The sequence below is a fragment of the Gymnodraco acuticeps genome, unplaced genomic scaffold (assembly GCF_902827175.1).
Source record: "Gymnodraco acuticeps unplaced genomic scaffold, fGymAcu1.1, whole genome shotgun sequence".
Taxonomy (NCBI): Eukaryota; Metazoa; Chordata; class Actinopteri; order Perciformes; family Bathydraconidae; genus Gymnodraco; species Gymnodraco acuticeps.
Genome location: NW_022992289.1, coordinates 48,801 through 70,814, shown reverse-complemented (window position 1 = coordinate 70,814; position 22,014 = coordinate 48,801). Strand labels below are relative to the sequence as shown.

Genomic DNA, 22,014 nt, shown 5'->3' with positions numbered 1-22,014 from the left:
TTTTTTTTTTTGTTGGTGGTTGTTGTTTGTTTTTTTTTTTGTTGTGTTTGTGTTTGATTGGTTGTTGTGTGTTGATGGGTTGTTGTGTGTTTGATGGGTTGTTGTTGTTGTGTGTTTGATGGGTTGTTGTGTTGTGTGTTTGATGGGTTGTTGTGTGTTTGATGGGTTGTTGTGTTGTGTGTTTGATGGGTTGTTGTGTGTTTGATGGGTTGTTGTTGTTGTTGTGTGTTTGATGGGTTGTTGTGTGTTTGTTCCACAGAACGATGATGGCAAAACGTCAGTGAGAGACCGATTTAACGCCAGGCAGTTCATGTCTTGGTTACAAGATGTTGACGACAAGTTCGACAAACTGAAGGTGAGATCGCTGGGATTATAATTGTGTTCTCACGTTTTCTCTTAAAAGTTTAAAGCAAATGTGTTTTAATTGTTTTGGTTCCATTTCAACGTTCTCTCCCGTATTCCTCATGGAAACCCTCCGGCACATATCTCTTACTTTGTCCATCCAAGTTTTAGGTATTTGCTTTTTTGGCAGGCTGTAAACATTCCTCTTGTTTATACCAACCATAAATGGATCCCTTTCCCACGTTAGAACATCACGTTGGAACATCATCTGTGATCCTCGTTTGTTTTTGTAAATATACATTTAAAAATGAAAGAGATAAATATGAGGCTACAGCAGATGATGGGTTCCAAAGTTAGAGCCTATTTGGTGTAAAATGCCCTTGTTTTCTAACTATCCTTAACCTATTCAATCTAACAAATAGTAATCTATTACGCAGTGGAGTATATTAATTCATTGTTAACCATTCAAAATATACCGTGTTTATAATCAAATGTATAAAAGTCTACAAGCTTGAAACTGCTTTGTTACTGATGTTCATTTCATAGGAGGAAATAAAATGTTAAGCATCAGCTTGCACGTTCTACTTTAAAGCAGATGTGTCTCTTGGCGTGAAGAAGTGGAATTATTTGCCGAATGATTGAAAGGGCTGTAAGAACATTGTTATGTTTAAGGAAATGTATAAAGAAAGTGTAATTAGACGGTATGAAGTTGACTTTTGATTGTGTTCTGGTTTTATCAGGGTGTCCGCGGGGTCTTAAAAAATTACAAGTTGATAAATTAATTTAGCGAAAATGAAGGCTATTAAAAGTATTAAACGGCATTTTCCAAGGTATTACATTTTGTAGCTTGTTTTCAATAAGTATCTAAATGGTCCAAAGAGGTTGTATTCTACAGTCTGCCTGAATGTAATCATTGCGTAGGTGTGTAGTGTGATTCTGTGTAGTTTATTGATGGCATCCCGTTGGGTTTGACGTCATCTGAACAGGACATCGCACGCTCACTGCTTGATAGCGCGCGAAGGTCCGTTTACGCCGGTTGTTAAACAACATCGCTATGGGGAAATGCAAGTTTGCGTCCAAATGGTTGGAAGATGAGGAGGAAGGACAATCAATACTGTATATAGTCAATGTGAGGTAAAGTGTGTCGCCAAGGTAACCGGTTAAAACTCAAAGTGGCGACGAGGTCTTAAGATGTATGGAAAGGGTCTTAAAAAAGGTCTTAAAAGGAATTACATCTGACTTCAGGGTTCCTGCATAGACCCTGATTATGTTTCAGTATTTGTAAGCCACTGTGACTGAAAGAATATTGCTTTTATGGTTATTTTTTTTGTTGTAATATTTTAAGAAGGGGCAGGTCAAATAAGATTGTATTCTCCCTGCTCCATTCCACCATGCGCTATAAAGTACATGTTTTGTTTTAAAATAACTGCCATGAGTGGAATAAATAAATCCAATTTGCAGGTTTTTCCCATGTTTGTCTTTGTGGTCTTCTCATGACCAAATCTACCTTGAAAAAAGACATTGTTGAACTACATAGGAAGGTGTGGTTGTATAAAATGATTAACGTGTACGTTTCCCCCCTCAGACGTGCCTCCTGATGCGGCAGCAGCACGAGGCGGCCGCTCTGAACGCCGTGCAGCGTCTGGAGTGGCAGCTCAAACTGCAGGAGCTCGACCTGGCCACATACAAGTCCACCAGCATCTTCGAGATCCCAGAGTTCTACATCCCGCTGGTGGAGGTCAACGACGACTTCGACCTCACCCCGATATGAGCGGCGGGACGGACGAGCTCTGACGGCGGCGGCGGCGACGGACAGATCCCGGACACGAGAGGCAGCACATTCACAGAAGAAGAAAATGTGAAGCACCTAGAATGTGGCGATGAAACACAACGAGCATTTAGAAAAGAGGTGGTTTCACTCCCAACGCTCTCACAGTCCGAACCGGCACGAGGACTCGGTTCCTCCTGCAGGAGAAGGAGGTCCAGAGGAACCCAGACGCTGGGGGGGGGGGGGGGTCAGGAGGAGGAGCAACGTGTGGACGAGGACCACCGGCTCCTCCTGCAGCACGGTCACACAACTGAAAAGAGTTCAATTGTTTTCAAAGTGAGTGTTGATACATTGTGTACAGACTGTGCTCTTAATTTTTTAACTTATTTTATACATAAAACAATTGTGCATTTGTAAATAGCCATGTAATTATTGTTTTAAACTTGTAAAAACAAAAAATAGATATTTTGATTGTAAACTTGTTCCGTCTCATGTTTAATGTCCAAAGTTGGTTTTTATATCTTCTGCTTCGTCCGTGGTGTTCTTGTTCTTCTCGTTGTTGTTGGCTTCAGATCTTAAGCACGTGTTGGCTTTCGTTGTTTTCTCTTTTTTCTGGTTTCCTTCCTCACCTGGAGCTTCACGCCACAGCTGGTGTTTTTTGACTTTGGCAATTAAATGCTGTGCATGCGTTGCGTTGTTTGTACTTGTTTCCTAAAGAGCTGTACTGTGGGCTTTGTGAGGTTTACTGAAGTGTTCCAGCTTTTTGTTATGTCCCTCACTCCTCGTGTGTTGTCCATCGTGTCTCGCGCACATTTACAGTCTGTTGTGGCTTCCAAGGGAAAAAAACACATACTTTTACACTTTCAATGTGAGATCACAACAAAACCTATTTTTTCAACATAATGCCTTTTTGAACAATAGTTCTAAAAAATGTCTATTTTAATATTTACTTGTTACATGACTTGTACATATTTGTAATATATAATTGAATAAATTTTATTTGTTGTGAAATTAAAATGGTTGGACTTGGTTTCATTTATCGTGCAGCGCGAGAAATAACGGCTGAATCCATCGGTCGATAATATAAGATAATGATGATAAATTATATTGACAATTGTTTATTTATTAAATGTATATATATTTAGGTTTATAAAGATGCCACAGTGGTTTTGTTTTCTAAAATGTTGGAAATATGTAATATAAACTAGGCTTTTTAATATAATGTGTATTTATTATTTTAAAAAGTATTAAAACTGAGGTTGCAGACCCTGTAATTAAGATGTACCTTTAATGAGTGCTAATTCTCTTAAAAGCTGTATCATTCTCGGCCAGTAGGTGTCGCTGTACAGTCGGCTCAAAGTGCTGCAGACTGAACAATTATCTTTATTATCAAACGTTAGTCTAACTATACTATACATCTATCATTCCAATAATATATAATTATAACAATCCAACATCTTGGATAATATTGGATTTTGGCTTTGACCAATGCTATTTTAATTTAACGTCAGAATAAAGAAGAAATCGTACATTTTCTTTTCAGAATCAGCTTCAAAAGCCAAGTAAATATGTAAACAAATAATTTGACTCCATTGTGTTGCTCTCTATTCTTACACAGACAATATACAGCTAAATATAATAACTACAGAAAGTTGAACAAAGTTATATAAAACGTTGACTACTATATATTTGTACATATATCTCAAACAACTAAATAGCAAGCCAGAGTGCAAAGGCTGCTGGAATTAATATAGGATTCATGTAACATAACATGTCACGATAATTACTAAAAATATAATTGATAGTGGGGTTTATTCACATGTTTAGTGTTAATGCCTGGAAACAAAACAAATATTCCGTGTTTAAATAAGTTGACATGTTTGTCCCTCTTCTTAGACTGGATTTACATTTAAAGTGTTTTCATTGAAGGTGTGTCCTCCCTCCCCTGCAGGCTGGAAGTGGGGCCTGTTGTGTTTGATGGAGTCTTAGGAAAACACGTGTAAACACATGTGGAGTGAAATGGCCCATCAGAGACTCTCCCGATAGCAGACTCTCGTTTCTACAAATGAGCTTTGTTGGGGAGGGGAGGGGGCTTCACAGCGGGAAGTCTGCAGCTTCACAGCTTCCGAATCGCCCTTTCTCACCTAATGAGGACACTCATAAAACCCGCTGATAAGACCGCAGACAAAGGGCCGTGTAATGGAGTGGGGGGTGGCCCGGGAGAGAATAGCTTGTGTAGAAAAAAGGAGTTAGAACAGAACCCACCTGGGCGGCGAGAAATGACCCGAGTTTGGTCTAAAAAATATATATTTTACGCACAAGACTTTTACGCACAGCGTGGCGCAGATGTTAAAGTGTGTCTCCCGGTGTTCATGATGCGGATTTGTTCACGGCCGTCACCCTGAAGACACTCCGGTGTGTGTGTGTTGACCTGAGGCCCGGTGTTTTCCTCCGCAGACTGTTGGGGAGAAAATGGAGTGTGTGCCTTTAAGGCGCCCGACTGCCTGTCGCTTTCTGCTGCGGAGAGACTGACGCCCTCTGGACACAGTGGACACTTGAGCTGCGGCAGAACACCATCCTGGAGAAGTTCAAAGAGAAAACAGCCACTCTCCCTGTTAAAAAGAAAAGTCTCGGATTTGTTAACAGCGCTGAGGTAAGTTTAAACTCCCTCTCTCTGTGTTGTGTCGCTGTTTCCTGCACTGCTTTCTCATGTGGCTGCGTGCGAGTGAAACAAAGTTTTTGGTGTTAGCGATGAGCCCCAAAAAGAGAGGTGAAGAAACGCGTCCATGAGTGAGGCAGCTAATGTTCCTCACATGTTCTCTGCTGAAGTGGAACAATGTGCAGCAAAGTGGTGAAGTGTAAAAAGCAGCAGACAGTGTGTTCACGCGCTACACTTTGGGAAAATAGGTGAAGGAGGCTGATGTTGCCAGATGTGTGTGTTGTTATCCCTCTGTAACAGTGTGAGTGAGGTCTGGCTTTGAATGAAATGTGACGCAGGCCTTTTAGAAAAGTGATGTTTACATGTCAAAGTTCTTCTAGATCACAAAGCTGAAATGTCCCTTTATTTTGTACTCACTTCTTTACGTTTTTGCTGCAGTTTGTAGCACTACAATTACGTTGTAATATACTACAATGTTAAAACAAACCAGTCCTGTACTGTAAAAGTACTCGAATAAAGGGAATACAGATAAAGACATTATTCATTATTGTTGCTTAGTTCTACATATACTAAAATTCATCAGCAGTTCATGGTTATAAAACAAGAAATTACATTTACAGTTATGCAACTAATGTTTATTTTCTTATTGATTAATCTGTATTTATTGTCTCGTGTCATCTATTGGTTTATTTAAAGTGAGGGAATAGATGAAAAAGTCTACTCCCATATTCTTGAAGTCAAAATGTATAACTTTAAATGTCTTTTCCTGCTGAATCCAAAACCCAAAGTTGTTCTATTTAACAGATGAAGGAAATTGCCTTCTTTTAGAAGCCCTTTTTGCATTTTAAAAACTACCGGCATGATGATGGTTTCAGCTCTTCTTACTTTACTTTGCAACTTTATATCTGAATTGTGTAAAAAAAAAAAGTGTCTCCTACTTTGTATTAGGAATCTCAAAGTGTATCATTTCCATCATGCACCACCTTTTGTGTCCTCTTATCTTTTTAACTGCAGCTCTTCACTTCTCCTCCTGTGGAATGTGTGTGATGGAGTTGTGTTTATTTGTGCAGGTCTCTGAGGTCCTGTCCTGTGTCTCGTGTTGTTCTAGGTGTTTCCAGTGCCGTGCTGGTGAGCCGTCAGGATGAGGCCTGGTCAGCTGATCCTCCCCGCCGCCGCCGCGCTCCTCTTCCTCCTCGCAGGACTGTCCCCGACCTCCGGCTGCAACAAAGCCCTCTGCGCCAGCGACGTCAGCAAGTGTCTCATCCAGGTAAAACACATCCACCTTTTCTTTACATAACTACTCTGCTGCATGATGGATTCACTCATCAACTTGACCACAATGACTTTCCCTTCTGGCTGCACTGATTCTCTGAGTCACTAGCAAATTAATTGCACAAGGTATTTGGGAGTTTAGATCTTTATTTTAATTTTAAACGATGGATATTTGTGGCAAAATGTTGTGTCTCTGGCTCCTCCAACAATGCAACTTACAATATACTTAAAGAGGCCCTCTTTTGCTTTTGGGCGTTTTCCCTTTCTTGTAGTGTTATATAGGTTTTTGTGGATGTAAATGGTCTGTAAAGGCTAAAAGCCCTGTGGTCCCCCCAGAAGTTCCCCCCCCCCCCTGCATGAAACGCCTCCATTGGACTCCTTTGTTTACTTCCGTAACATATTGACATCACTATGTTACACTTGTGCATCTATTGGCTAGTAATCCAACAAACTGAACATGATAGGCTAAAGGGCGGGACATCTCTAAACGGTTGACCAATCACAACAGAGCTGGCCAGCTAACCAATCAGAGCAGACTGGGCTCTGGTTTCAGACGGAGGGTGAAAAGAGGTGCTGCAGCACAGGCAGTATGAGAGAAATAAAGTGCTTTATCATTATTAACCTGTCACAGTAGAGACACAAAATAAAATGTTGAACCTGAAAATCACCATAATAAGGCCCCTTTTAAATGTTAAACTTAATGAATGGATTTCTGTTTGTTGGTGTTAAACGTTTTTTAAACTACATGTCTCAAAATGTGGATCGCTGCAAGATCCAAAATATGTAAACAGCAGACCTCCACTGTGAATTGTTGATTCTCTACCTCACTGCTCAGTAACAAACAGACAGATACGCTGCTGAGTGCTGCTGATCATTTCTGTAGATTAAAGTGAGGAACATTTATATTACAGTGCATCCAAGTTCAAGCTTTTCATCCTTCAGTGTTACAGCTGTTTTTTTGTAAACAGAGATTTCTATTTCTCTTTAACGAGAACCCGAATTAAATGTCGTCTGCAGCCGGAGTCGATTTCAAGTTTAGAGCAGTTGAAAGCTTGTTTTAAACATATTTAAATTAGCGTTAAACTGGCAGAACGGACTAAAAACTACACAAGAAAATGTGCTCCCGCTGTTATGTCTTTTAGGCAGGTTTTTGAAAACTCTTCACATAAAAACAGAACTCCTGAAACCCAGCCGCAGCCAAACTCGAGTTCATTTTTGTCCGTGAATCTGGAGCAGAGAACAAAGATGGAATCTGTTGGGAAGAATTCAAAATGCATTCCTTCGATAAGCCGGGTAAAGTCAGGAGGAAGGTTTTTCCCACAGCGAGCAGCAAAGATCTCACTGTCAGTTTCATGCACACCTGCTCTCTACCTGTACAGAAACACTTCTTTGATTTATGTGCGGTTTCCTTTTTATTTTCACTCCTCTGACTTCTGTTGACTTTCTGACATCACTTCCTTGGTGTCACTTTTTCCCTCACCCCTGAAGGCCAAAAGGTGAAGGACAGAGGGAGTTTCCCTGCTGCCTAACACGAATCCTGTCATCTAATCCCGTTTTATTTTAACGGGAAAATATGATGAGAAGCGTGGGCCTGTTTTTTCCAGAACCTGTCAAGTCAAATTTGAGCTGCCGCTTGTCCACTGTCCTTCTGGGTGTGTGTGTTTGACCTGCTGTGTGTTTAGTGGCCCTGCCCCTCACATTAACATCAGTAAAGTACTGTATTTAACCTCAGTGGCCATTTCACCTGTGTGACCTTAGCTAACCACAGCTATTATTATTATTATTGTTTTCTTGCAGGCAGTTGAGGTAGACTTGATTGTTGGCACAGGAAGTTGAGCTGATAATTAAGGCTTTTGTTTGGAAATGAGATGTGGAAAAAAGGCAGAATAGATGAAGGATAGATGGCAAATTCCAATTAAAGTTGCTATAGTAGTTTGATGAACCATGTGTTTTCTTTTAGACATGTTTTGGTTCTCTGTATGATGGAACTAGAGATGTAGAGTTTGAGAAAATCCTGATCAAATTTAAAAGGAGCAGCTTGTTAAGTTAACGTCAATGTACATTGAGGTGTAAAGGAATTCCTTAAACAAGTTTAGTAACAATTAAGATATGATGATAAGGGCTTCAGGTTAGTGGAGATTATTTGGTTTGGGTACACTTAAAGTGCTTGAAAAAATAGCTTTTCTCTTTGGTATGGACTAAAGATCAGATTTTTTTTAAAGATTGAGTTCTTAAATAGCATTACACCGGTTGTAATACAGTGGATACAAAGTCATTCACGTCCATGCTTTTCCCAGGGTAATGACTTGCTGTTGGGCCTCTGTTCCTAAAAATCACTTTGTTACAGAATATATGTTCTGGTTTAGATTCCTTAATAAAAGTGCAATGATTAAATTACCTTGAATCTGGGCCTTCGGGGGTCTGCACCCTCAGACGTTGCCCACTTTGCTCGGTTGGTAATCTTTTTCCTTTCCGCCCTCATTTGGACAAAGTGAACCTGCAGTAACCTAATTGTACGTTGCTTTAAGGGAAACTCTCCTTGCGGCATGGCAATACGGACACAACAAGACATGCAGTACATAAATACTTTAAATATAAACTGTTAAACATTACTCTTGAAGCTGCAACCCTCAATTGCAAACCCACAATCTGGAAGCGGAAAGCAAATGGATAAATACATTTACTATTACTAAGTTAACAACTGAAATTCTCGCTTTACAATATGTTTTAACTCCTCATAATGCAGACAGGTCCATCTGTCCATTTTGTTTATACAAATGTTTTTATATATCTGTTTACTTCACTTAAATATCACAAGTTATTGAACACAATTGCTAGAGCCCAATGCCTTCATGACATGTTGATTGTTTTATAGGAAAAATCCATTAAGAAAAGGTGATTTTAAAGCGAGATTTAGCTCATTTTAACAAATACAAAAACTATCTAGATTTTTAGTTTTTAACTTTTCAGGAAATAAAGTCTCTATTGGGCTTTGGAGACTTTCAGGCCAGATTGTTTTCAAGGATTTTTTTTACACAACCTTATTGTTACAAAAACCACAAACGTATTCTCCTCCTTTGACACAATTTAAACCCCAGCAGAACATTTGTGGTGGCTTCTTGTTCTTCTTCACTTCCAGGTGGCTTATTTCTGCCGCTCAATCACTGTAGCTTTGTCGACCCCGCCGACTCCGACCCGCCGGCTGTCAGAGGCGAGAGCGATGGTTTTGTGAAGGAGAAACTCTCCCCGCCTGCAGCCCCTCTGGAGAAGCTCCATGTTGCTTGTGATTAGTGGGATCTGCTGCCCGACGCTCGCTTTTACGCTCTGCTGCCATCTCAAGTCATTTGTCTGAATTCCCCAAAACCCCCGAGGGTGGGAGAACATGAGAGGAGGGAGGGGAGGCTGAGGTCAGGAGGAGGTGTGTGTTGGGGGAGGTTGGCTGAGGGAAATGTACAGTTTAGTAGTGCAGAGATTCACAAGCCGGTTCTCTACAGGGTGGGGCAGCAGATTTTAAAGTTAACACACAGCAGCGGTCGCTCTGCAGGACGAGGCTGCACATGTTCACTTTCTCCCCACAGTCCCTTTGTCTCGCTGCAGCTGAGTTTTCACTGATTACAGTACGTTTCTGCCTGAGGGAAGCCAAGTAGAAGCTCTGAAGGCAGCCAAGTAGAAGCTCTGAAGGCAGTCGAGATAACCTCATCAGGGAGGAGGATGTTGATTGTAGGGTTGCAACTGCGATTCATCTTGGGCATATGATTGTTTATTCTGTAAAATGAAAGAAATGACTCAAAATGACCAGTTTCAATTGTGTTGACCAACCAACTGTCCAAAACCCAAAGAGATTCAGTTTAATTTAAGACAAAGAAAAGCAGCAGATCCCGGATTTAAATAATTTATTCAATTTTTGCTTGATAAATAACTTAAAAAATGTACTAAGCAGTTTCCCCTGCATACAATCTCTATGCTAAACTAAGCTAATCGCCTCCTGGCTATAGCTTCTTACCCGATAGATACAAAAATGTAAATCTATTTATTTTGATGTAGTGTTTGTAGATATTTTAAACGTAGGAAAGGCTAGTTAGTAGTTCCCATACTTCTATTATTTAAGCTAAGCTTAGGCTACCTGCTAGCTCTTCCTCTAAAATCACAAATTGTACTTTTACAATTTAACTTTATGCTGAACAAATAATGAACAATGTGGTGATTAGCATGATATGGAAGAGCTAGTTTGTTCAGGCTAGCTGTTTCGCCCTGCTTCTAGTCATTAAGCTAAGCTAGGCTAGCTGTGTCGCCCTGCTTCTAGTCATTAAGCTAGGCTAGCTGTGTCGCCCTGCTTCTAGTCATTAAGCTAGGCTAGCTGTGTCGCCCTGCTTCTAGTCATTAAGCTAAGCTAGGCTAGCTGTGTCGCCCTGCTTCTAGTCATTAAGCTAAGCTAGGCTAAGCTCCTCCTGGCTATACCTAGACATCCAACTTCTTCATATTTAGTTAAAACTTGTCAAGAACGTGAATAACTATTTTTCTGAACTATTTAATTATAGAAGTATAGTGTTTTTATGCATTGGAAAGACTAGCTGTATCCCGTGTGTACATTATTTATGCTAAGCTTAGCTAATCACCTAATGGCTCTAGCTTCTAACTTTGCAGACATGGGAAGTAACAATATTCTCATTTAATAGGTTGATTTTTTGGTGGTCTACAACCACAATGGTTGAACTCTTTATTTAAAAGGGATAAAGTGCTTAAATGTAGATATTTTAAACTTTGAAAGAGCTAGACGGTTCTCCCTGTGTCCAGTGTTTATGCTAGGCTAACCATCTCCTGGCTCTCTCTGTTAAAGCATCTTTTATTTCCATACGGTTGTTAAAAGTTTCCTGAATTGTGAAATACGAGAGCCATGCTTTTCCCCGGGGCAGCTGTTTAGTTTTTTTTATAATTCCACCTTGGAGAGTCATAATTACTCCTGGCATCAGATCTTGATCAGAGGTTTGCGGATAGAGAGGCTGGTGATTAAGTGAACTGTGTGTGTTTTTGCAATCCCTCGCTTGGTGAGTCATGGGAGTCTTTTATCATCGGCTTGACTGTTTTTGTGTAGGAGATGGCTTCTGTGAACATATAAAGAAGGAGAAGAAATAACAGAAAAGAAAGCAGAAGGGAAGAAAGAACGGTGGAAAGAGGCTGAAGGGAGAAGGGAGGAAAGGAGGGGGAAAGTGTGTTGTTGGTGGAGCAGACATGTTCTGTTCTCCAGGTGTTTTCTTCTCCCTCCCTCCCTCCCTCTGTTTCTCCCCCTCCACCTCCCTCATCATGGTGACCTTGACTTGGAGGAATGTGCTCCCTGTTCTGTGTCAGGAGAAAACGGGGAGGTGGGGGGAAGAAAGAAAGAGGAACTCACCCACTTTTCAACCCCACCTATACATCTAGTTTCCTTCACTGTCTCTCCGTCCCCAGAGACAAGCTGCAGTTGAGGAATGAAGATATTTAAGACTTTTTTAGAAGAGTTATGGCATCAGCAGAGGCTGCATGTTTTTGGGATGTTTGCAGATAAACTCTTGTAATAACATTACCTTATTTTTTTTACAAGAGCCAACATGAGAAGTTCGCTGCAGAGCTTTTTCCCCCTCTGTTGTCAAGTCTGTGGAGGAATTATTTAGGAAAGAAGAACCAAATGAAACAGATCTTTACTTTAAAAGTTGTAAGAAATCACTTGGCTAAAGTTAATGCATGCACACATTTCATAACAAAGCATTGTTTTTAATCTTGTTGTAGTTGCACTGCATTACCTTTTTAATACATAATGTACTGAATATGTCTGCAGGTTTTAGACTTGAACTTATTTATAAGGAAACATTGATCCAACTTTTTATTTTTGATAAGTAAAAAATAAAGAACTATTAGCAGCTAATTCTACTCAGTCGTAACTCTACAAAATGGCTTGAATTAAAGGTGGGGTGTGTAATTTATTTCAGAAACACTTTTTGTTATATTCCATGGAATGCTCTTAACATCCCGATAGCAATGAATATATTAAATGCTTTGACAATAAAAACATTAATCAAAATTAATTAAAAATGTCATCTGTGGAAGCCGTGGTGCTGTAAAAAGCACGACCAATCATCTGAGCCGGCCCGGCTAAAGTAACTGGATGGCCTACCTGCCTGTCAGCCTTCCACCTGTGCACAAACTTATCTCGTGCCCTCATTGGTCATGTGTGCGTTCCTGTGTGTTGGAGGAGGGGCTCTGTGAGGAAGTCTGAAGGAAGAGGCAGATTTTTTCCGGTTGTGTACTCGAGCTGGTTTCTCCAAAATTACATACCCCACCTTTAAATCTATTATTTATTATATAATTGTGTTGTTAGGTCTATATTCCTGATTCCTTAGTGTTAAAAGCAGCATCTTAATATACATATTTCAAGGTATATTTTATACTGCATATACTATTGGGTACGTTCATTGACAACAATGTATATTTCATAAACTTAGCAGATGTTTTGACATATGAAATCTTCATCTCGGAAGTAACACAGGTACATGTATTTCATAATTCCCTTTAAAGTGTAGAGGAGGAAAAGTTTTAAGTTGGAGTACAGTACTTGAGCCTCAGCTTCAGTGTAAAACCATTCAAGAAAATTATTAGTGAACTTTGACATGTCAGAACCTGCTCTGTTTATGAATGAAAACAGCAGAGGGTTATTTTCTCTCTGAGTTATCGGGGTGTTGCATACTTTGATAGACACAGTAATAGTTAGTGTGCATGAAGGGAACCTGCTGTTGCTCCGTGTGTTAATGGTACGTCTGCAGCAGGACAGCCACTTGTTGAGTCTGCTGTGGGATTTCTAACCCTGAGAACTGCGTGTTTTACACTGAACATTATTCTTCATTTGATATTTAATGTGTAAAATGGCTTCCTTTTTTTTTCCTGCTAAAATGACATGAATAAGCTCAATGGGAAAACATTTGGCACTGAAGTTTTGACCGAAATCGCAGCAATGAAACGTTTTAAACCCATATTATGTTAAACACAATTATGTATTAATTAAAGAATAAACCTCTTGAATGTATAGAAACATAAGGGTTGATAATATATCAACATATACACCACAACATACACCACTGTTTTGAATCTAACCAAAATGTGGAGGATGCATCTTGCTACTGTTTACTTAGTTTACTTATAACCCTCCTGTTAAACTTAAATGTATAAAAGAAAAAAAACAACACTTAACATTGTTATAATACCGTGATACTTTCTGGCTTTTATAACTATATTAAAAAAAAATAGGATTTTTAACTGATGATGTTTCAGTACGCTATAAATAAAATGCTACTTGTTTCTCTTAGAACATTTTACCAGGAACACAAAGGGTGTTTTTTAAAATTATTATGATTATCTATAAACACACGGGATCTGTTAAACTAATAAATAAGTAAAGCCAATGTTAACAAGCTCAGATCTCTTAATATAAGAAGAAATGAAGATGAAGTGAAATCTATTTGAGTCGATGAGTCTACATTTCCTGGCTCCCAGATGGTTTTATCCACATTTATTTTGGTAACAAACATTTTGAGGATCTTCGGTAATCTTTATTATGTTACATGCATGTTGTTTAATGTGTGTGTGTGTGTGTGTGTCCTTCAGGAGCTGTGCCAGTGTCGCCCGTCAGACGGGAACTGCTCCTGCTGCAAGGAGTGCATGCTGTGTCTGGGGAACCTCTGGGAAGAGTGCTGCGACTGCGTGGGTGAGTTAGCGTCTCCGTTTATTAGCTACATATTTTACAGCTGACAGCAAAGTTAAGTCAGCATTTCATTTCAGGATTTACTTTGTAGCCCACGCTCCGCGATGACTGTCGAGCTGAACATCTGTAGAAGAGATTAGTGCCAGCAAAGGTTGTTTTTAAGTCGTATGAATCATGAACTTTGTCAGGTACAACTTTAAAGTTAAACCACAGGAGTGAAATGGAGTCGGAGTTTTTATTTATTGTGAATAAATTCTATTTCACATCCTCCTCAAGTCCTACATGTACAACTTTGTCATCTGGAGCTACTGCTGCTTTTATTCACCAGATCAAGACTTTCTCCACCATAGCTCCAACACAAATGTTGAAAATCGACTAAAACATCGACTAAAACATTGAAAATAAATTGCAGTGATTTAAATAAAATATAATTCAACCTATTACAGTTTTAACATACTGTATTAAGTTCAAAGTGTTCAACTCAAATTAATTCTTAAAATGAACTTAATCAAAACAATATATTTTTCAACTATAACAGGGTGTCCGCGGGGTCTTAAAAAGTATTACAAGTTGATAAATCAATTTAGCGAAAATGAAGGCTATTAAAAAGTATTAAACGGCATTTTCCAAGGTATTACATTTTGTAGCTTGTTTTCAATAAGTATATAAATGGTCCAAAGAGGTTGTATTCTACAGTCTGCCTGAATGTAATCATTGCGTAGGTGTGTAGTGTGATTCTGTGTAGTTTATTTATGGCATCCCGTTGGATGTGACGTCATCTGAACAGGACATCGCACGCTCACTGCTTGATAGCGCGAAGGTCCGTTTACGCTGGTTGTTAAACAACATCGTTATGGGGAAATGCAAGTCTGCGTCCAAATGGTTGGAAGATAAGGAGGAAGGACAATCAATACTGTATATAGTCAATGTGAGGTAAAGTGTGTCGCCAATGTAACCGGTTAGAACTCCAAGTGGCGATGAGGTCTTAAGATGTATGGAAAAGGTCTTAAAAAAGGTCTTAAAAGGTATTACATCTGACTTCAGGATTCCTGCATATACCCTGTATTAGTTTAAAATCTGTTATTGTCATTTGTCAAACCTTATTGTCATTCATTAATTATATCATGTTCATGTCATAGCTAAGATGAGATAAACATTATTAATCCTCGTAGGGAAATGCAGGCGTCAGAGCATCAATAGCACGCATAGTAAGAATAACAAATATAAATAAAAATCTAGGTAACAAAATAAATATAATTAACAGGAATAAATAAAACACAGAATAATTGAGTTATATATTTATATAGCTCCTACAATTCAATATATACTTAATAATGTACAGAAAAAACATAAAGCCAAGTCTTCAAAATACATATGTACAATATATATGATGTTTGCAGTATTTACCTTACCAATATATCTACAGTTCCATAAGTCTAGTCCGGTTGCAGTATATACAGTTCAAACAATAAGCAAGTAATTAACCTGAAGTTATATACAGTTGAATAAAGTCGCATACGGATAACAGGAAGTTGGCAGTGAGCCCTATAATTGATCACTCTGTGATTGCAACATATTTAAAACGTTTCTGGCACTAATCTCTTTCCATACATGTGACACTTCAGTCTTGTTAACCTCTCCATCACCCCGCCGCAGAGCACTCTCTCTCGGTAAAGTGAAACTGTGGCTGTAATGCTCTTGACAGTTTAGAAAGCAGGCGGTTTGTTTGAGTGTTGCTGCTCTGATACGAGATGAGTGTGAGGCGAGGGGAGCCAGATATGGAGGTGCCTCTGAGGAGTGACAACGCCGAGGTTAACGCGAAGCAGAGACCAGGAGGAAATTAAAGGAATAGTGTCACTACTGAGCAGCAGCTGCACATGTGGACAGGAAGTGTCGAGGTCCTTCAGATGATCAAAGCGTAAAGGAAGCCGGAAGAGAGAGGGGACGAGGAGTTCGACCCCGCGAAAATGATCTCTGACTCTCAGCCCCCCGGCGAGGTGCGGTGGGGGAGAGAAACCCAGCGAGATCCGAAACAACCGGATTTGTGAAACAAGAAAACATTGGGCTTGTTAAGTCCTCAGCTGTAAACGCTTCAAACCAGCAGAGGAGGGTCAGGATAGGGCACAGATTTAAAGGGTAGTAAGAACATACTTAAAGGTGGGGTAGGTAATTTTGGAGAAACCAGCTGGAGTGCGCTAGAATTAAAAAAAAAAATACACAGCCGGAAACAAATCTACCACTTCCTTACAGAGCCCCTCCTCCAACACACATAAACGCGCACATGACCAATGAGGGCACGAGATAAGTTTGTGCACAGATGGAAGGCTGACAGGCAGGTAGGCCATCCAGTTACTTTAGCCGGGCCGGCTAAGATGATTGGTCGTGCTTTATACAGCGCTACGGCTTCCACAGATGACTTTTTTCTATGGATTTTTTGTCAAAGCACTTTAGATATTCATTGCTATCGGGATGTTAAGAGCATTCCATGGAATATAACAAAAAGTGTATCTCGAGCCGGTTTCTCAAACTTACCGACCCCACCTTTAAATAAGTAGAAATATGTTGGAAGACTCAAATATTAAGACTTGGTTCTTGCAGACGTGTAAAATACCCCCCACGGTTTACAGTAGAAGGGGTCACCCAGGCAGAGTTGTTTTCAGACTTTTTAGGGTTTATCCCTTGTTTTGTGTGTCATATATCTTTGGTTATTTGCATCTCTTCAGTAAATTCATATTTAGTTTGCCTTTTGTGGACCTTCTGCTGTTCTGCATCTTTTTGCACCATCGATTTTTTAGTAATTTTCCTTGTTGGAACTCTTTGTGGGGATTTTAGTGTACTAAAATGTGCTGGTCGTTTAAAAAGTCTGTAGTCATTTATTTTTAATTGCTTTGCATGTCATTCTGTCTCTATTTGTGGTATTTCCAATTTTTCTTAAGCTCATTCTGCATCCCTGTGTGCCCGTTTTATGTACTATTTGCATTTTTGTGTTTCTTGGGTTCACTCGGCATCCTTTTGCATGCCATTTTACGTCCATTGGATAGACTTTCTGGTCTTTATTGCATCTCTTTCTGGTTGTTCTACATCCCGATAGTCATTTAGTGTAATTTATGTTTTGCTTATGTCATCTCGTCTCTCTTTGTGGTCTTGCATCTGTCTTTGTGTTGTTCCATGTGTCTTTGTGGTCATTTATCTTGTGTTGTAACATTTATCTGTAATTGTTTTGCTTCACTTCATAGTCCTGGTTATATTGAGTCTTGTTTTGTGTGTCTGGTAATTTCTGCATCTCTTTGTCATTGTGTCATCACGTTGTAGTTGTCTAGTTTCTCGATGTTGTCATTTAATTGACTTTCAAACAAAAAACATTATTATAGCGTCCTGTCCCGTTGGCTCCCTCATCGACCTCGCCCCTTTACACCAGAAATCTCTCAGATCAGCTTTGACGGACAGATATTACTGTACGTGCTGACAAGGAGGCTTTATTAAAACTCTTTCATGTGGAACACAAGTGCAATGATCTGACACTGAGCGAAGTGAACTGGCTGCTGCTTCACAGATGTGGTGGAGCTGAACAGTCTTTTAAAACACACTGAGGACAGCCTGTAGCTCTGTGCTAGAATATATCTCATTTATAGATTTTCTGTTTTTGTTTTCTGTTGCTACGCTAGCCTTATGACCACTTTAAGTAAGTTTCCACTCCAAACATGTTATCTGTGCCAAAAGCAGGATACTTTGAAGTGTGTATCTGCGAGTGGTTAGAGCAGAAGTAGAGAGGGGGGTATTTTAGAGGAAGGGAGGAGGAGGAGGGAGGACCCATGTGTACTCTTTATCTAAAACAGCTGTTCTGGCTCTGCTTTTAGCATTGGTTAGTAATCCAATTCCTCTGTCAAACTCCGTTCCCCATTAAATGATTTACCCATTAGTCGTAATTCACTTTGACTCATTTGAAAGTGTACAAAGATCCTATCAGAGGATGTGGGGCTACTACTGTATTTTTGAAATTAAATGAAGTGTTAAAAGGATCTTAATTGAGACGAGATATTCAAGACAGCTGTGTGGTTTTTACAAAACTGCCTCTGTGAGTTGAAATCTTGTGTGAAACAATTTAACTGTCGTCAATGTGCTATACAAGGGTCAGTTCAGTCAATTTACAAGATACAAATACAACCTCTAGCTGTGTTTAGACTTTAACATAGTTGGGGTTTTATTCATCCACATTTTAAGATCTCCACCTCTAAGCTTTAAAGGCTCTAAGGCAGCTGACATAGAAAATAAAGTTGAGTTTGGTAGGGGTCTTTGTCTTAGGTTGTGTTTCTGCTGTGGAAGAACTTTAACTCATGACCTCAGTATTTATAAAATCTTGGATATAGGTGAAATTGCAGAGGATCCAAATTGACTGTAAATTGTTTAAAAATATCTTGATAATACTGTTATCATGACGCAATATTATGGAGTCACAGCAGTGCCAAAAATATGAAAAATCTGTTAATGAATAAGAAAATATATGTGGTAAAATAAAAGAATAAATAAGTAAAGAAAATGTTTGACGTATACAGTAAATTGAAATATAAATACAAATAGAGAATACAATAATAATTATAAGCATTCATTTTAATTACATATTCATTTCTCATTCTTACCTTATTAGTTTTTAATTGTAATGCTTTTTTCCTTATAATTCTCCCCATTTCTTTTGCTTTTCCATTTTTGTTTTCGAGACAACTCAAATACTGTACATCCAAAACCTGTGCAAACTCAACTTTTTGCATGGCTCAATAGAGACAGGAACTTATTTTGATATGTCTATGAACCTATCTTTAATTATCCCCCTCCATCTCCTCCTGTCAGGGATGTGTAACCCGAAGAACTACAGCGACACCCCGGCCACGTCGAAGAGCACGGTGGAGGAGCTGCACCGCCCGATCCCCTCGCTGTTCCGCGCCCTCACCGAAGGAGAGGCTCCGATCAACATGATGGTGGTCTCCTTCCCCGTGGCCGAGGAGCTCTCCCATCACGAGAACATGGTCTCCTTCCTCGAGTCGCTCGACCCGCACCAGAACGTCTCTGTTCCCGCCAACAGCATCCACGCCAGCTACGACTCTCAAGGTAATAATAATAATAATAATTCATTCTGTTTAGAGGCGCCTTTCAAAGCACCCAAGGACACCTTACAATTCATAAAATATTCTAAGGAAAGGTTTAAGACAGTACAAAAGGACCGTAACAGGGTCCTCTGAAGGACTATTTCATCTCTCAAGAATAATTTTTTTGTCAATTTTAACCATGGATGTATAATAAGAATTGGATACAGTGTCGGAGGCGGGTTCTCGTTCTTTCCTAGGAGAGCTGCTCATTGGCGTATGAAGACAAAATGGCCCAACTTTTGAGAGAGCGAAACGTCACAGATTACCCATCATGCCTAGCTGTCAAAGCAGAAGAACCCGTATGTGTGCTCACAGAGCATGCGCCCCTTAAGCCCCGCCCCCCGAGCTCCCACGCTCGGCTCAGTAGAATGAATGGAGAGAGAAAATAAATCTAGATATGGCTTTTAGTGCATTTTACAACTTTAAGGACCTAATGATTCTAATAAGGGCTATACAATAGTTCATACTGGGTAGTTTAAAAAAAAGTATCCGCTGATTTACAGACGTCTCTTTCCCAATGTTAGTCAATGGGGAAAAGTCTTTCTGGGCCCAGTGACGTCAGGGACTGATACGGAAATTGTAGTACCGCCATTTGGACACAACGAATATTTTCATCAGAGTCCGGCGCACTTCCTGGGGGCTTGATTTTAACCCATATACTGAACATCCATCTTTATTGGAAGATTGAGTTCAGTTTTTTCAGTGTAAAGTCCAAAGATGTGGTCAATTTAAAGGATATAAAATAGATGCTTGACCTGCAGTGTGAAGTATTTACTCAAGCGTTGTATTTACTGTGACAACTTTGAGCGCAGTGCATTTCAAATGGAAATATTGTATTTTTTAATACATTTATTTTTCCATCGATAAAATATATATTCATTTATCACTGAAAGTTGCCATACTGCTATATAATTATCAATTTTTTTGTCATCTTGATCTACTTTTATTTGTTCCTTACATAACCTCAACCCTATTGGCCTGGGGCGGTGGTGGCGAAGTCGATAGGGACTTGGCTTGGCAACTGGAAGGTCACCAGTTCAAGTCCCGGCAAGACCAAGTGCTACCGAGGTGTCCGGCACCGTTCTCAACACTGCTCCCCGGGCGCCGTTCAAAATGGCAGCACACTGCTCCTAACACTAGGATGTGTCAAATGCAGAGAAACAATTTCCCCACGAGGGATTAATAAAAAAAGTCCATCAGTCCATCTCGGCAAGACCTCTGAAAAATCCTTATTTTGTCAAAATTAACCGATAAACTGAACATCCATCTTTATTGGAAGTTTGAGATTCAGTTTTTTCAGTGTAAAGTCCAAAGAAAGCTTGCTTGACCTGCAGTGGGAAGTGTTTACTCAAGCGCTGTACTGACTGTAATGACAATGTTTTTAATGCATTTATTTTTCACTGATAATATATAGATACTTTTTCACTGAAAGTTGCCATACTGCTATATAAATATAACTGTTTTATCATCATCTACTTGTATTTGTTCCTTACATGAACTCAAGCCCTATTGGCTGCTACGAAAATGTCAGACCTTTCTGAGAGACCCTTTGATTAAGTGGATCAGTTTTGATGGGGAAAAAAAGCTCAAATGAAGTTCTAGACTGTTGCTCACTTGGGCTTGTTAAATTGTGGTTGGCATTTCAACAGGCAAACAATAATCTACATGTAAGTACTAACTAAAATGATTTACAATGATTGCTAGTTGCAGCCCTATTGGAGAGAAACCATCCATTACGTTCGATTGACCTGAATAATAATAGTACAAAAATTGTTAGCGATTTGCTGTGTGGCTGCACAATTTGGAAAAAAGTAAATAATAACAATTAGTTTGACTGATATTGCAATTACGATTATAGGAGGAAGTGATCATATTTGCATCAGAATTCTCATCTCAGAGGATCTGTGTCAAAGAATTATGATTTTGTTCAAATGATTTTGCTCACACTCTTTCCGTTTCGGAATAAGTTATATATGAGGAAAAGCGTGCTTTGCTCACATTCTTTATTATTACATAGTTATTTGGTCCTGTCAGGTCCAGTCAAATTCTCCATTTGCATTTTACACACTCACTGAGACCTGTGGTAATAAAAGCAGGCCTGGCTCAGAGCTGAAGCACTGCACAAAGTCTTGAGCTGAGAACAGTTTAGGGTGGATCAGGTTCTCATCATTTCAGAGGGGATATGGCTGCCAAGAAGACCTCAAGTTCAGGGATTTGTAACTGGGTTAAAAGTGTTGTTCCGCTGCCATTTTCTTTATTTTCATTTGTGGGTGTTTTGGCTGTCTGCCTCCTGAAGACACACTCTTTATATTTCCCACCGAGCAGAGAAGTTAACTCATTAAACTCACCTACACATATGGTCATACTTATTCACAGCAAATGAATTTCCCCCTGAAGTAAAAGTAGCAACATTTAGGGTTAAAAGTAATTACTGTAAACTAAAACTTTACTGGATTTGTGCCTCATGTGTTTCTTTCTTTCCCTGTATGTTTTATTTCAGAAAACATGTGCACGGTGGTCTACTTTGACGACTGCGTGTCTATCCGTCAGTGTAAACTATACTGTGAGTCAATGGGAGGATCCAAGTACCGCTGGTTTCACAACGCCTGCTGCCAGTGCATCGGACCGGAGTGCGTGGACTACGGCAGCAAGGCTGTGAAGTGCATGAACTGTCTCTTCTGAAGTGTTGGCACATCTTGGTACCAAATGTGTGGGCCATACCAGAGGACTGAGGGCAGAGGAAACTATGACTGTTATGTGTTAGCATTCCTCCGTTACCTTGTAAAATACCCCTTTCACCCCCTCCTGCAAACCCTGCGAAAGTGTTTTTATTCTGCTGTTATGTTTCACTGTATATTTTTAGATATGTTTTCAATAGTGTTTTTTACTAGAGGTGTATATGAATAACGTATTTTTACAATTATGGTCTGCTAAATCCCAGTCTCGTGCCAAATAAAGAAACGTTTGGTGACATGGATCTGTTTTGTGTCACAGAGGTAGCTGATCTTAGAATATCTTCTTCCTTTCAGTATATTTGCTTTAAAAGAGGTGAAAACTAAAAATGCACGAGTGGAATAGTAAATGTTTGTCCTCCCTAGTTGCA

General features: G+C 39.6%; 2 protein-coding genes across 6 annotated transcripts in view; both read left to right on the top strand.

The window, feature by feature from the left end:
• ankrd12 (ankyrin repeat domain 12) overlaps positions 1-3,127 on the top strand; it is a 34,565-nt gene extending 31,438 nt beyond the window's left edge. For all 4 annotated transcript variants that reach the window (XM_034207775.1, XM_034207773.1, XM_034207772.1 and 1 more), the window contains 2 exons: positions 260-355; positions 1,928-3,127. In XM_034207775.1, the coding sequence (XP_034063666.1) occupies positions 260-355; positions 1,928-2,113 (282 nt within the window). In that variant the 3' untranslated portion in view covers positions 2,114-3,127. The remainder of the gene's footprint in view (positions 1-259; positions 356-1,927) is intronic.
• Positions 3,128-4,273: 1,146 nt separating this feature from the next.
• twsg1a (twisted gastrulation BMP signaling modulator 1a) lies at positions 4,274-21,888 on the top strand. Of its 2 annotated transcripts, none has more exons than XM_034207698.1 (5): positions 4,274-4,763; positions 5,840-6,036; positions 13,674-13,773; positions 18,616-18,873; positions 21,412-21,888. In XM_034207698.1, the coding sequence occupies exons 2-5, from the start codon at positions 5,911-5,913 to the stop codon at positions 21,591-21,593; spliced, it is 666 nt and encodes a 221-aa protein (XP_034063589.1). In that variant the 5' UTR covers positions 4,274-4,763; positions 5,840-5,910; the 3' UTR covers positions 21,594-21,888. The 2 variants fall into 2 exon arrangements, with proteins under 2 accessions (XP_034063589.1, XP_034063588.1); XM_034207697.1 differs by having other exon boundaries at positions 4,276-4,763; positions 5,878-6,036.
• The last annotated feature ends 126 nt before the right edge of the window (positions 21,889-22,014 follow it).

Bases quoted from the DNA above. Each gene is read 5' to 3' on its own strand.
- twsg1a (XM_034207698.1), top strand. From the start codon at position 5,911: ATGAGGCCTGGTCAGCTGATCCTCCCCGCCGCCGCCGCGCTCCTCTTC. The intron at 13,774-18,615 runs GTGAGTTAGCGT...TCCTCCTGTCAG, and splicing joins AGAGTGCTGCGACTGCGTGG to GGATGTGTAACCCGAAGAAC. The intron at 18,874-21,411 runs GTAATAATAATA...GTTTTATTTCAG, and splicing joins CGCCAGCTACGACTCTCAAG to AAAACATGTGCACGGTGGTC.